We start from the raw sequence: 12,067 nt of genomic DNA on the forward strand, positions 1-12,067 counted from the left end.
ATATTGTATTATGTCTGTAACCTTGATCTGATACACAGAAGCTATACAATGTTACAGAAAAAGCCTAATGTAGAGCTGCATTCACAAAAGTGTTTTACTGATTATATAACTAGAAATGAGTCACTGCAATTAATTTATTTTTGGCAAGAACTCCAATCAAAGATCAATGTCATACAGTGCTGGGCACTGCTCATGTGTAGAGTCCCCACCCAAAAATTTTTGAATGCAAATCCAAACAAGCAGGGAACCTGGGCCTGAGGATCCCTTTGACATATGACAGCCGGGCAGACAGGCAATGATTATGCCTAGATTACCTGGTCCTGCCACTGGAGGTTCAGGTTTGTGAGATTTCAGGGGATCCAGTCTATCCTTTTCTAGTTGTTTCCTGGTGCTTCGCTGTCGTGGTTCACGGAACATCGGAAGCGCATGGGCTGAAGAGAAAAGTCACAGTTTGGAGAAAAAAAGTGTTAGAAATTCCATTAGCTTTTTAAAGTTAAAGCCTCCTGCTCATCTGTATCTAAGCAGTGGTATATTTTAGATGGTTTCTTCCTGCTGAATTTTTAAAAGATAAAAGCACTCAGATTTCTAGTGTTCCCTTAGGCAGTAGTGTTTCATCTGTAACACTGTTTGAATAGTTTACTCAAATTTAACTTACTCCTCCGTCATTCAGTTCTCAGCATTACCACTGTGACCAAACAGTTGCTCTTTTTCAAACTTTCCATCTTTCTACAGTTTTCTAATACTCTATTCTAACAGTGTGACAAAACCCTAGATGCAATCTTGGATCTGAGACAGACAGAGGATGAATCCCTTCTACGATCCAACACATCATGTTTCTCAAATATAAGGTTATAATCACTTTTTAAACAAATTATGATATTAACTGAGGTTGGTTAAATCCGTAATTTAGATGGAATTTGTCTAAATTATCAGTATTTAATACTCCTCTATTTCTGCTACAGTATCTTCAATCACAGCAATTTATCTGTGTACTGTTTCAACACATGCTGCCCAGGCAAAGAGACACTTTTGCTAGCCATGCCAAAGTGCCATGTTCAGGGACATAGTTTTCCCAGGGTGAGGCTTAGCTCTAACACCCATGTGTGCTGAATGCTGCTGTTTCTTCAAAATGTGGAAAATTCTGGGGGGGGGGAGGGGGGGAGGGGGAAATGACACTCAACAAATACGAAACCCAGAAAGCACCATAATCTCAAGCGTAGGGACACCGGCTCCCTACTGAATAAAAGAGAATGAGGTATGGAGGGATCTACTGGCTTAATTTTCCAGGTTATTTCTGGAAGCCTACTAAATTTATTAGACTAAGTCAAGTCACAGCCATGTGACACAGAAGTAGATCTTTGGGAATAAATGTTTAGATTTTATTTTTGCAGATTTTATGAAGTATGAAATGCCTGGGACAATTTGCTGGCAAGCACTAAGCTTGACCGGTTTGCATAGAGCATCTGAGGTGACTAATGCACAGATCCAAGCTTTTGCCATATGTGGAGTCAAGGTTGTCCAAGGGAAACCCAAGCTGAGTATTCCTGCGTTTTAAAAGTAACATCTAATCCCTCAAGTTACTTTCCTGCATTTTAAGCAGCTACTATAAGCAATTCTGAGAGTGGACTAAAAAAGTCAAAAAAAGGAAAAAAAATTAAGTAGTACAAAAAAGTCCCCCCCAAAAAAAAGTTAGGGAAAAAAATAAAAGGTTGGTTCACTTGGGAAAGAACTTCTGAGATTTTCAGATCTGTCCAGTTCTATCTGTAAACTTAAAAGGAAGAAACGCAACCTCTGAAAAGTTTCCAAAGGGGAAACAAACTGAAAAAATCATAAAGCAAATCCTTACAACTACTTCACTTCCAGCTCTCAAACGTTTTTACTGCATTACTTTATATGGAAGTATCCTTATTTAGTTTCAGAATGATGTGGAAAGAATAATTAAACAGTTAAAATTCAATGACAAAGTTCCGAAACTTTGCAAAAATTGGACTTAAATCTAGATTTGCGTACCTTTGAATGGCAATTATAAATGCCATTGGATACACTTGCATACACAAGTTCCATTGGATTTTAAGCAGAAAGTTTTTTAAAAATCACAAAAGCTCTTTACAGTGTAAACATTAACAACAGCACACAAAGTATTTAGATAATAGGCTGTGTGATGATAGAGTCAGAGCTGTAGTAAGAATGGAGTGAGAAGGGCATCCAGAGGAGATAAATATTCCTGATCTCTGTCAGCTGTTACTTTACTCACTGCTACTCAGGAACGGGAATTGCACATCCGCAGCAGCAAGGTGAGGAGGAGATAGCTGTGGTAGGAAAGTATCCAACATGGGACCCTAGAACCAAAGTGCCTTGATATGGGCCTGGTTTTTAAGATTGCCCAGGCTTTCTCATTCTAAATCTTCTTTTTGTTTATTATGCTGCCAAACAATTTGTAAGTTAAACAAAAATGAAATGTTATTTCTAAGAATGAGATTACTTGAAAACAGGGCTGAATCCAACACTCTGGAACTGAGAGAAGAGGAAGAAAAGAAGCAGAAAAGATCTCAGTTCACATGAGGTAGCACTACATAGGACAGCGCTAACCGGGAGGGCTGGATCTCAGCTGAGCCCATTATCTTGTTACATTTGCCCTTAGGAAAAGCCAAGTCACTAAACATTTTACTGTAACAATGATAACAATTTCTTATGTATCAGTGAGTTCTAATAGGAACATGAGTTTTTATACAAGAACAACTCTGATGCTGGAGAGGTATTTTAACTATTTAAAAACCTCCTATCTTTGGGCAAGTTCTATATTTCGAAAAATCACTTGGAATTTGTTCAAGATCTGTTCTTAATGGTTTTGATTTTGCCGCTCATATTATTAATTTTGTTAAGTGACAAAAAGCTTCGTAGACCCATCTATACTCACTCATCTTAGTGAGGATTTGAGAGGAAAGGGGGAAAAAAGAAAAGAAAAGAAAGAAAGAAAGAAAGAAAGAAAAGCTACTTTTGGCTTTTTTGCTTTATCTAGCTTCTCCCCCCCCCTCCTTTTTCTTCAACAAAATACATATAAAAGGACATCTCAACTGAATACAAACAGTTGTGATTCCAGGTTTCTATTGCATTGAACTTACACCAAAATCTAGGAAACAACCATGATTAGCAACTTCACAGGACATACTGAATAAAATCATACGAAGCACTAACATCTCACAGCAATGTGCAATACTTAGTAAACGATTGCAACTTTTTAGAGGGGAGAATATAAAATTGCAAAGAATATGAAACCTGAGAAAGAGCTAAGGATGCTCTTTAAAGATAAGTTTGAGTTCCTTACGTGTTATAATGTAATCTTGTGTAAGAGTCTCTGCTTGTCTCTCTTTTCGTTTTGTTTTGACCACGCACAATTTTGCTCCCCTAGGAGGAAACACACAACAGTTTAGTTGGTCTTTTTATAGCAGAAATAGAAACCATTTTTTATTCAAGACAAATATTCTCAACGAAGTTATATAGTATGTTAAACATTCATGAAAGAGTGTATCTTTGCATGTCCATGCACACATGAGGGAAGGCAAAGAGATTAATACATCTGTTATAGTGCAGCTTTTTATGACTTGTGGAAATAAGAGTGGAAGTTTCACATTTCGTTTGTCCACAGTATGTCTAGTGGGTGCACAGAAAATGTTCCTCTCCAAATGGGAGCAGTGATTTGCTCCTACTGCTGCTTCTCAGCAGCAAGGGTGGAAGTTACCTAATCAGAAGCGTCTGTAACACAGCCCTGGGGAAGCTTGCATAAGCTCAGATGGTGCTAAGATTGATTTAAACTGGTGGTATTATTCCTCCTTACTATAGCACCAGGAAACAACTTGGGTACCAAACTGAGCTAGGGCTCTCATGATCTGCATCACTGACTTGGGGCTGCACTCACTTTGCAGTACACATCTGCTTGATACTTAACGAACTATGGCAGCTCTGCAATGTTAGCATTTTTTGAGTATGGAAGGAAGATTATACCTTTACAGAGTGTCTACTGTATGTAACCACAAGAAAAACAAACAGTAATTTGTCTCTGGAGAGGCATCCAAGCAATGATGGCTGACTGCTCTCTGGTTCTCTAAACTGACAAACTAAACTTATTTCCGATTAATTTATGATCCAGAGTTTATCCACATATTCAAGTGTCCAGGTCACAGCAGGCATCCAGCAGCTGTGACTTGTAATACCATATGTTTCTGGATGCCACTGAAACAAAGACAAGGGGCTATAAGGAAAGAATATCTTATTCATGCCACTCAATATATTAACTTAAATTTCACACTGTGCCAAAAGAAGCATCCCCTAGGTCTTCAGCTAATCCATAGGGTAAAAGGAAGTCAACTGCAAAAGAAGTACTTATAGACTAGTTAAGTCATTTCTTTTCATTCTAGGCTGATAGTTGCTTCCTGATGAGTAAACACCTTTCCATTAGATGTGCAGGCAAAAAACACAGGTGACAAGAGGGGGAAGGAGGGTTGAGAACCAAGTAGAAAGACAGGCGTATGCTTTCTTGTATTGCTCCCTTCTCAAATTTGGTATTGAAGCGCAGCTTCACAGTCATTGAAGTTTAAGTTAATGTTTCTAAACAAAATTTTTATTTCAGAAAAAAAATGAGATGTGAGATCAGAAAATATGACTACATTAAACAAATATACATTGAAATAACACCATTTCATGTAGACATTAAGAGGCTGGTTATTGTTAATGCTGAAGAAGTGTTGGTTAATCTTGCTACTGAAGAGTTGGTTATTCTTACTGCAGCTTTTGTACAACTCAATAGTGAAAGCATGTGCAAATTCAGATAAAATTGTCAGTATACAGCACCATGAAAAGCTCAGAGGAAAATGCACTGCTTTTAAAAACCATTTTTTTCTTCTTACAGTAATTAAATAGGCAGAACTGTGCAAAACAATCAATCCCAAATCATTTCCCCCATCTCTTATAATCAGAAAATCACAGAATCAGCCTAAAGTTGAGAAAAAATAATGTTCTTAATCATTAGTCACTACCATTACCTCTGGCTTTTGATAGGATCATAGTACACTTTTGCCAGTCCATTTGCTGTGCCAACCATGATCTGGTTCAGCTTGGGATGCCAAAGGCAACGCACAACACTCTGAAACAAAGCAAAATATTGATACTTGGTCATTCATCTATATCTTAGAATTAATATCCATATTGTCAAATAAGGGCCCAAAGTTGCACTGCCAAGGAACAAGCATGAAAACGTGAATGAATAAGTGAAAACGTGAATGAATAAGTGAAAACGTGAATGAATAAGTGAAAACGTGAATGAATAAGTGAAAACGTGAATGAATAAAAGTTTCTCTCCTAAGTGGAACACAATCTAAAAGGAGAAATAACACATGGACACAGGCAGATAAGGAAGCAAAAATGGGTGGCAGTGTGATAATCAGAGATCTTCACAGGCTAACTGTTCCAGGATCTTCACGGGTATCATGCAACTAGAAAGTTAAAGGCAGATTCGAAAAAGATCAACGAGGTGCTTCAGATTTGGCAATGTGGGCCTTCAAGACTTTTGCATTTCCTTTTACAATTCTTAATTATTCCACCCTCTTCCTTGCTTTAACTATTTTTCCCTTCCTCTCAAACTAAAACTTTCACACAGAGCTGACCTTTCTTTTGCTGACTGCAGAAATGAGGAGTAATTGATCTTCACTCTTGGTTCTTTCTTCCCTAGAATGCTCTGAAGAACTTGATATTTGAAGGCAATGTCTCACAGTTCTGTCACCCTTCTGGTTAGCACAGAAACTGACAGTCAGACTTAAAGAGCATTGTTCTGTTATACATACAGCACAGTCTCCCGTATGACTGATGGCTGTAGTCAATCTGAATCACCAGACCAAAACAGTAACTCTGTAAGACTACCAAGGCATCTGACTCAAGACAGCCAAAGGAGTGGGCATAATTTGCCATGCAGGACAGAACATCTTAATACGAAAAACATATCTGCATCTGACTAACGGGAAAAAAACCCTGCTCTTGAGAGATGGTAACTTTTAAAGGGATACTCTCCAAGACTGAAGTCTTGACAGTGCTTTGTAATAAACGTACCCAGAGCTAGCAAGATGTATCTTCATGCTATCATTTCACTGAATAATGCTCAATCATTATTCCATCCTTTTTCCCCCAAGCTTACCACTTCTTCTTTCTCAAAAAACAGGTATAGACTCCTTACAATGTAAATTAATAATTCAATATTCAACCACTTCCATCCATCTATCAAGAAACTATCTATATATTTTGCTGCATAATACAGTACATAATGGTCACAAGATATATAACTTTGGAGATGAGAACCATATGATTTAGAAGTGAATGGTTCTTTATCAACTCTGTTGACTGCTGAATCATTTTTCCCATTTCTCTTTTCTCTCTCTGATTCGGTCCATATCCCATTTTGTTCAATGTTGTGAGGCACAGAGAATTAAAACTATGATTCTGAAACCTATCCATCATGAATTAGATATTTAATTATCTACAAGATGAATATGAACTTTTTTCAGAATGGTTTATCTGCTTGGTATTCTTGCTAAAAAGAAAAAATTGAGATATGAGCTTACAAGAATGAGCTGATCGCTCTTTACAAGGTATATCCATAAAGCATCATGCCCATTGCATGCATACACACACAACAGCATGCTACCCACAGGCACAAATAAACATGATTTGAGCCAAAGGACAATGATCTTTTCAGAGATAAATAGGAAGTACAAAGTAAAATTCTTCTAATTCATTATTGCTATAATCCCTGCTATGTGTTACCAAAATAATCAATACAGGGTTATAAATAAGTTGTTTGGTTTAAACAAAGATTTCTACGCACTGTTATGTAATCCTATTACTCAAACGTTACAGTAATTCTAGAACACACAAAGCTAATAACAAATATTGAAGGTCAAAGGTGGGTGGCCTTTTCTTTTATTAATATTTATTGCATGTGTTTAGCCAGCATTTTTAAACTTCGTAGTTAATGTGGTTCTCCACTTTCTACTGTCAAGTAAATGTATTTTACAGCATGGTACTGGATACCAGCCAAAAAAAAAACAAAGCCTGAGACAATGTGCCTCAGCACCGATGGGGATTGCTAAGTTTCTAACTTGTCAAACACGCACAGCACACTTAAAACCACCATGGCACATGCACCAGAGTAGGCAGAAGAAGCTGCCATAAAAATGCAGCACTATAAACCTTCTGAAACTGTAAAATGTGTCCAGAATATAATATTTTTAAAACTAAACAAATACAAAGTCTGAACATGCAAGTAATTAATTTTTATAAGCCTACTTTGTAAAAAATAGTAAAAACTACTAAGGTGGATTTTCAGATTGTTTCAGAATTGGATAATATCTTAAACAAGATAAAAATTTTGAAATCCTGAAGTAAATCCTGAAAATCTTTTTCAGTCAGCTAACCCCAAAGAAGTAAACATTTTAAACATCTATCAGCAGAGGGATCATTGCAGACTAGGTGCTAACACTGGGAATGAGGTAAGGGAGTGGGAATCTTTATCATGCAAAAATAGTTAATTCCTAAACACAGCAGCCTTGCACCAATAACTTTAACTCTCCTACTGTTTACACTTAAAATAAATCAGATAGATATCTTTATCATCAGGAATGCAAAACAAAATTATCGTCACAGAATGTCCTGCCCCCTAGTCCTCCACGGGAACAGAGTGTTCCTGGCAGGAAAAGACGCATTTCTCCCACCTGACCTACCCATGCACATAGACAGACACCTGCCTATTGATACAAGATTTTACAGATTCATAGAATGGCGAGGTTAGAAGGGACTTCTGGATATATCTAGTCTGATCCTCTGTTAAAAGCAAGGCCAACTAGAGTAGATTGTTCAGGAGATCATCCAGTACGGTTTTGAATACTCACCTCCCAGGAAGGTGACTTCACAACCTCTCCAGGCAACCTGTTCCAATGTTTAACCATTCTCACCACAAAAAAAGTTTCTTCTTATGTTTAAATAAAATTTCCTGTGTTTTGGTTTGTGCCTATTGCCTCTTGTCCTGTCACTGATCACCACTGGGAAGAGTCTGGCTCTGTCTTCTTTACTTCCTCCCATCAGGTATTTATAAACATTGATAAGATCCTCCCAGAGCTTTCTCTTTTCCAAGCTAAACAGCCCCAGCACTCTCAGCCTCTCCTCATACAGCAGATGCTCCAGTCCCTTAATCGTCTTAGTGGCTGTTTACTGAACTCGCTCCAATATGCTCGTGCCTCTCTTGTACCAAGAAACCGAGAACTGGACCTAGCACTCCTGAGCAGAAGGCAGTAATTGCCTCCCTTGACCTGTTTGCAATGTTATTTTGTCTGATATAAATACCTCTGGCTGCTGCTTTTTGTTTCTCTCAGAGGAAAATAGGATTTGACTTGAATTCTAATTCCAAAATCCACAATGATTTTTTTTTTAATAACCAGTTTGATTTTAAGATTGGGTCTTACAGTGGAACCCAGAATGAACCAGCTAGTACTTAAGCTTTTACTGCCCCTGAGACAAGAGTTTAGGCTGGAAGCACTAACCACAGGAGATAAAAGCAAACTACAATCTCTCACTGCACTTACCAAGGTGATTTCATGCTTTATCAGAGAAGTAAAACAGGAGAAGGGAATTAGCTTGACAGTGCTTTATAGAAACTCAGCACAGAAGACCAGATTAACCATTAGTACTGGCTGCATGAAAATTCAATGGATGCTAGCTTCAAGGCTCAGAAAATATGAACATTAGAGTAATAATGAAAAACTTAAATTAACTAATTTTAGATTCAATCATTCAACCTAGAAAGATCTAATCTAATTTTAGATTCAAACATTCAACCTAGAAAGACCAAAACAGTTTCTCATAACAAAGTTGAAATAAAGACAAAGTGATATAGATTCTGAACTCCATAAAATTTCAGGTCCTCTCCCAGCTTTACAAAAGGAAAATAATATAGTATAATAAATAAGAATGATAACATGCAGAATGTATCATCATGTAAACATCTTCAACACTTTATAAAAAATACTTCAATGTATGGGACATCTTCGGAAGATGAAGTCCTGGAAGCCTGTCATAAAAATAATTTCACCTTGGCCAAAAGAGATTTTTTTTGCCCAGCTTTGTGACAGTAAGATTAATCTACCTTAAAATAACAATACAATACTTACAAATACAGCACTTACAAAGGACAAGTGCTAGTAATGTTTTAAAAGCTGTTTGGCACTTTTGTTCTTATTTTGTATTAATGTTGTCATTCATTTCTTCAAATGCAGTTAATCTGAAGAGACTTGGCTAAGGTCTGTTGTATACATAAATGCAATAGATAGTCTTGGGATATACTGGGAGAAGATTGGGAAAATATTTTTGTGAAGTTAGGCAGTGAGAATGTTAAAAATGTTAACAAAGAGAAATAGTCCAAGTTCACCTTCTTTAGTGTGATTAGAAAGGAACTTAGGACAGATTCATTGCATATTATTGACAGTAGGCCTTCATCACGATTTTCAGGTAACAGATTATCTTGGAATACTGACTTAGAGTGAAATAAAATAACTTTTAAAGTCATCTTTGCTATAATCTGGACCAAAATGTTTATTTTCCTAAACAATTACCTAATAAAATAGAAACAGATTACTGATTGTTCCTGAAACCAGTGATACTTTTCTCTAAAGTAGCTACACCATTATTTTAAATAGAAAATATCTCATACCAGACCAATACATGCCTACTTTTTTTAAAAAAATGAAACACTATACTTCAGACTCCTGAATCTTTTAAAAGTCCAGTTTTACAAAATTTTATCTGCAATAACTTAGAAAAGCTTAAAAATATGTCATAAACTTCAACCAGATAGCTCATATATACATAAAAAGATGTCAGGCAAAGGCAATTACATCTTTTCTCCCTGAGGCACACTTTACCTGCATTTCCTCCATTCTGAAACATGTGCAGTCCCCATTCATGTGCAATGCTGGGATGCTTCTTAAATAGCCCTGTGCATCACATGAGCAGAGCTGTTGGTTCAGGTAAGCAGTAAGCTACTCCAAGTAACTTTTTCTATTAATTTTTTTTCTACTAAAGCTAATTCTCATATTTGGCTTGCTAGACAATCACACAAATGGCTGTGCTGGTACTACGCACTTAATTGTGCTCCAATGGGATTAAACAGTAGTGCCTCTGAATGTGAAACTGAAGCCAGAATCAGAATTCTCTGCAACACAGAATGGAACACTTATTCCACTCTAGAAATATACCTCTGTTTTATAAGCAAAGCAAAGAATAACTGAAACATTTCTCTGCAGACAAAAGCTAATTACCTCAACTTAAACTATCCAGAACACTTGGTCTAACACCTCTAGAGAAGCAAACAATCAGAGAGGGCATTTTACAAGGTCAGCAAGAAAAGATTAAAATGACTTGTTGGATAGAAATGGAAAATTTACCTCTAAGATGAAACCACAAAGCTCATAAGGTCATAAAACTACAAACTCTGATGTCAAGGACTGCAAGAACTCTACTGGATCTCTAGTTACAAAGACGGTTCAAGACAGCAGCAGTGTAGGCAAAAATAGCTTTCTGGCCCATGCTTGAGGTTAAAAAAAAAAATCAATTTTACAAAATGGATAGAGCAGACCCAACATGAAGAGAAGTTTTAGAGGGGTCGTGCATGTTTGGGGGGATGAAGGCTACGAAAGGTTAAGAAATTTCTCTCAAGAGGGATGAGAAATAGTTGCAGAGTTTTCAGATGGAAGAAAGACCGGCAAGGGTCTGAGTGTGTTCTGAGAAGCTTCCCAGGGACGCCAATAGGGTCCCTCTCTCTTTTGCACCAGCTTGCTCTCCTTGCAGACTGCCCACCTCCTACTCCACTCTCTTCTGGCACTACAGAACTCCCCACACCTGTCACAGTACCCTGTATCCTGCTGTCTCCTCTGCTCAGCAGTTTCCTTCCATGCTCAGAAACAGCATCAATCCTCTAACCTCAGCTGCTGGAAGAGACTGCTGCTCATTACCAAGGGAGTGAAAAGGCTCCTCTAGAGATCAGGGCTTTCTACTCTTGCACCCATCAAAAGCAGCAGGGGAGGCACTTGGGGCAGAAATCCCTTTTGTCCCCTGGGCAAACCTCTGACTGTGGGGTGCAGCCAAAAGGCAGCGGCATTAAGTTCTTACTCTGTGGGAGACAGATGCACCACGGGTATTATCAGCATGGAACGGCAAGGCTTCCTGCGACGGCAAAGCCAAAGTTAACAGCTTACTCCCCCTTCTCCCCTTCTGCACAGTCCAGTCCCACCAGGCAAAGAATTCTGCTGAGTGGGGGCAGCTGCTTCAGCGTGCTGAACCGGCAGAAAAGGTTTGTTTTGTTTTGTTCTGTTTCTTAACTTTCTGAGGCAGCTTTTTGCTGGTGGCTTTTCACTGTGGGATGACTAAAATCTGAGACAGAGATATACAAAGGAACAAGTGAGAACATACAGCCAAAGGAGGGGAGGAGGACTCCACTTTCAGTGACTGAAAGTTGCAACATTGGCTCAGTTGTTTTAAGAAAATTTCCCCTAAAGATTTCAATAGTAACCGATGCAGCTTTAAAGAGAATTAGTCATTTTAAAAGGCTTAAAGGCTAGTAGAAACTATACATGGTTATAAGCATATAAAGCAACATTTCTTGTATCTTGTATATACAGCAATATTGCAGTACACTATATACAAAAAGTAACCAAAGCATTCATAGGGTTTTAAAATTATGATTCAAGCTACATATTCCTAAATTTTTTTAAAGGATGTAAGTATTAGTTCATTACAAGACTCTTGTAATATTTTCTGCTTCCCTGAAGTACTTAATATCTACCTAAATTTCTTACTGTAAGGAAAAATAAACTAAAGGAAAACCTAAATAAAACAGCATCAAGAAAAAAAATGAGAAAATACAGCAGTTGTTCCTAGCTCCTACATATTACAAAGCATGTAGAGCTTTCAAACAGACTTTAATGCTTATGCCTGAAAATATTTTCTTGCCACATTCCAGGTCTTGAACCAC

The 12,067-nt window shown here is 37.6% G+C and overlaps 1 protein-coding gene across 2 annotated transcripts in view; it reads right to left on the reverse strand.

The window, feature by feature from the left end:
* The window catches only part of WDR70 (WD repeat domain 70), a 141,106-nt gene that overhangs the window by 10,097 nt on the left and 118,942 nt on the right, over nucleotides 1–12,067 (reverse strand). Inside the window, exons 14-17 of one of the 2 annotated variants that reach the window (XM_062599420.1) lie at nucleotides 5,661–5,780; nucleotides 5,040–5,140; nucleotides 3,326–3,405; nucleotides 315–431 (exon numbers count right to left, since the gene is read on the reverse strand). In XM_062599420.1, coding sequence (XP_062455404.1) covers nucleotides 315–431; nucleotides 3,326–3,405; nucleotides 5,040–5,140; nucleotides 5,661–5,780 — 418 coding nt within the window. The remainder of the gene's footprint in view (nucleotides 1–314; nucleotides 432–3,325; nucleotides 3,406–5,039; nucleotides 5,141–5,660; nucleotides 5,781–12,067) is intronic. The other variant, XM_062599421.1, reaches the window with a different exon arrangement.

Source organism: Rhea pennata, chromosome Z, assembly GCF_028389875.1.
Source record: "Rhea pennata isolate bPtePen1 chromosome Z, bPtePen1.pri, whole genome shotgun sequence".
Lineage (NCBI taxonomy): Eukaryota > Metazoa > Chordata > Aves > Rheiformes > Rheidae > Rhea > Rhea pennata.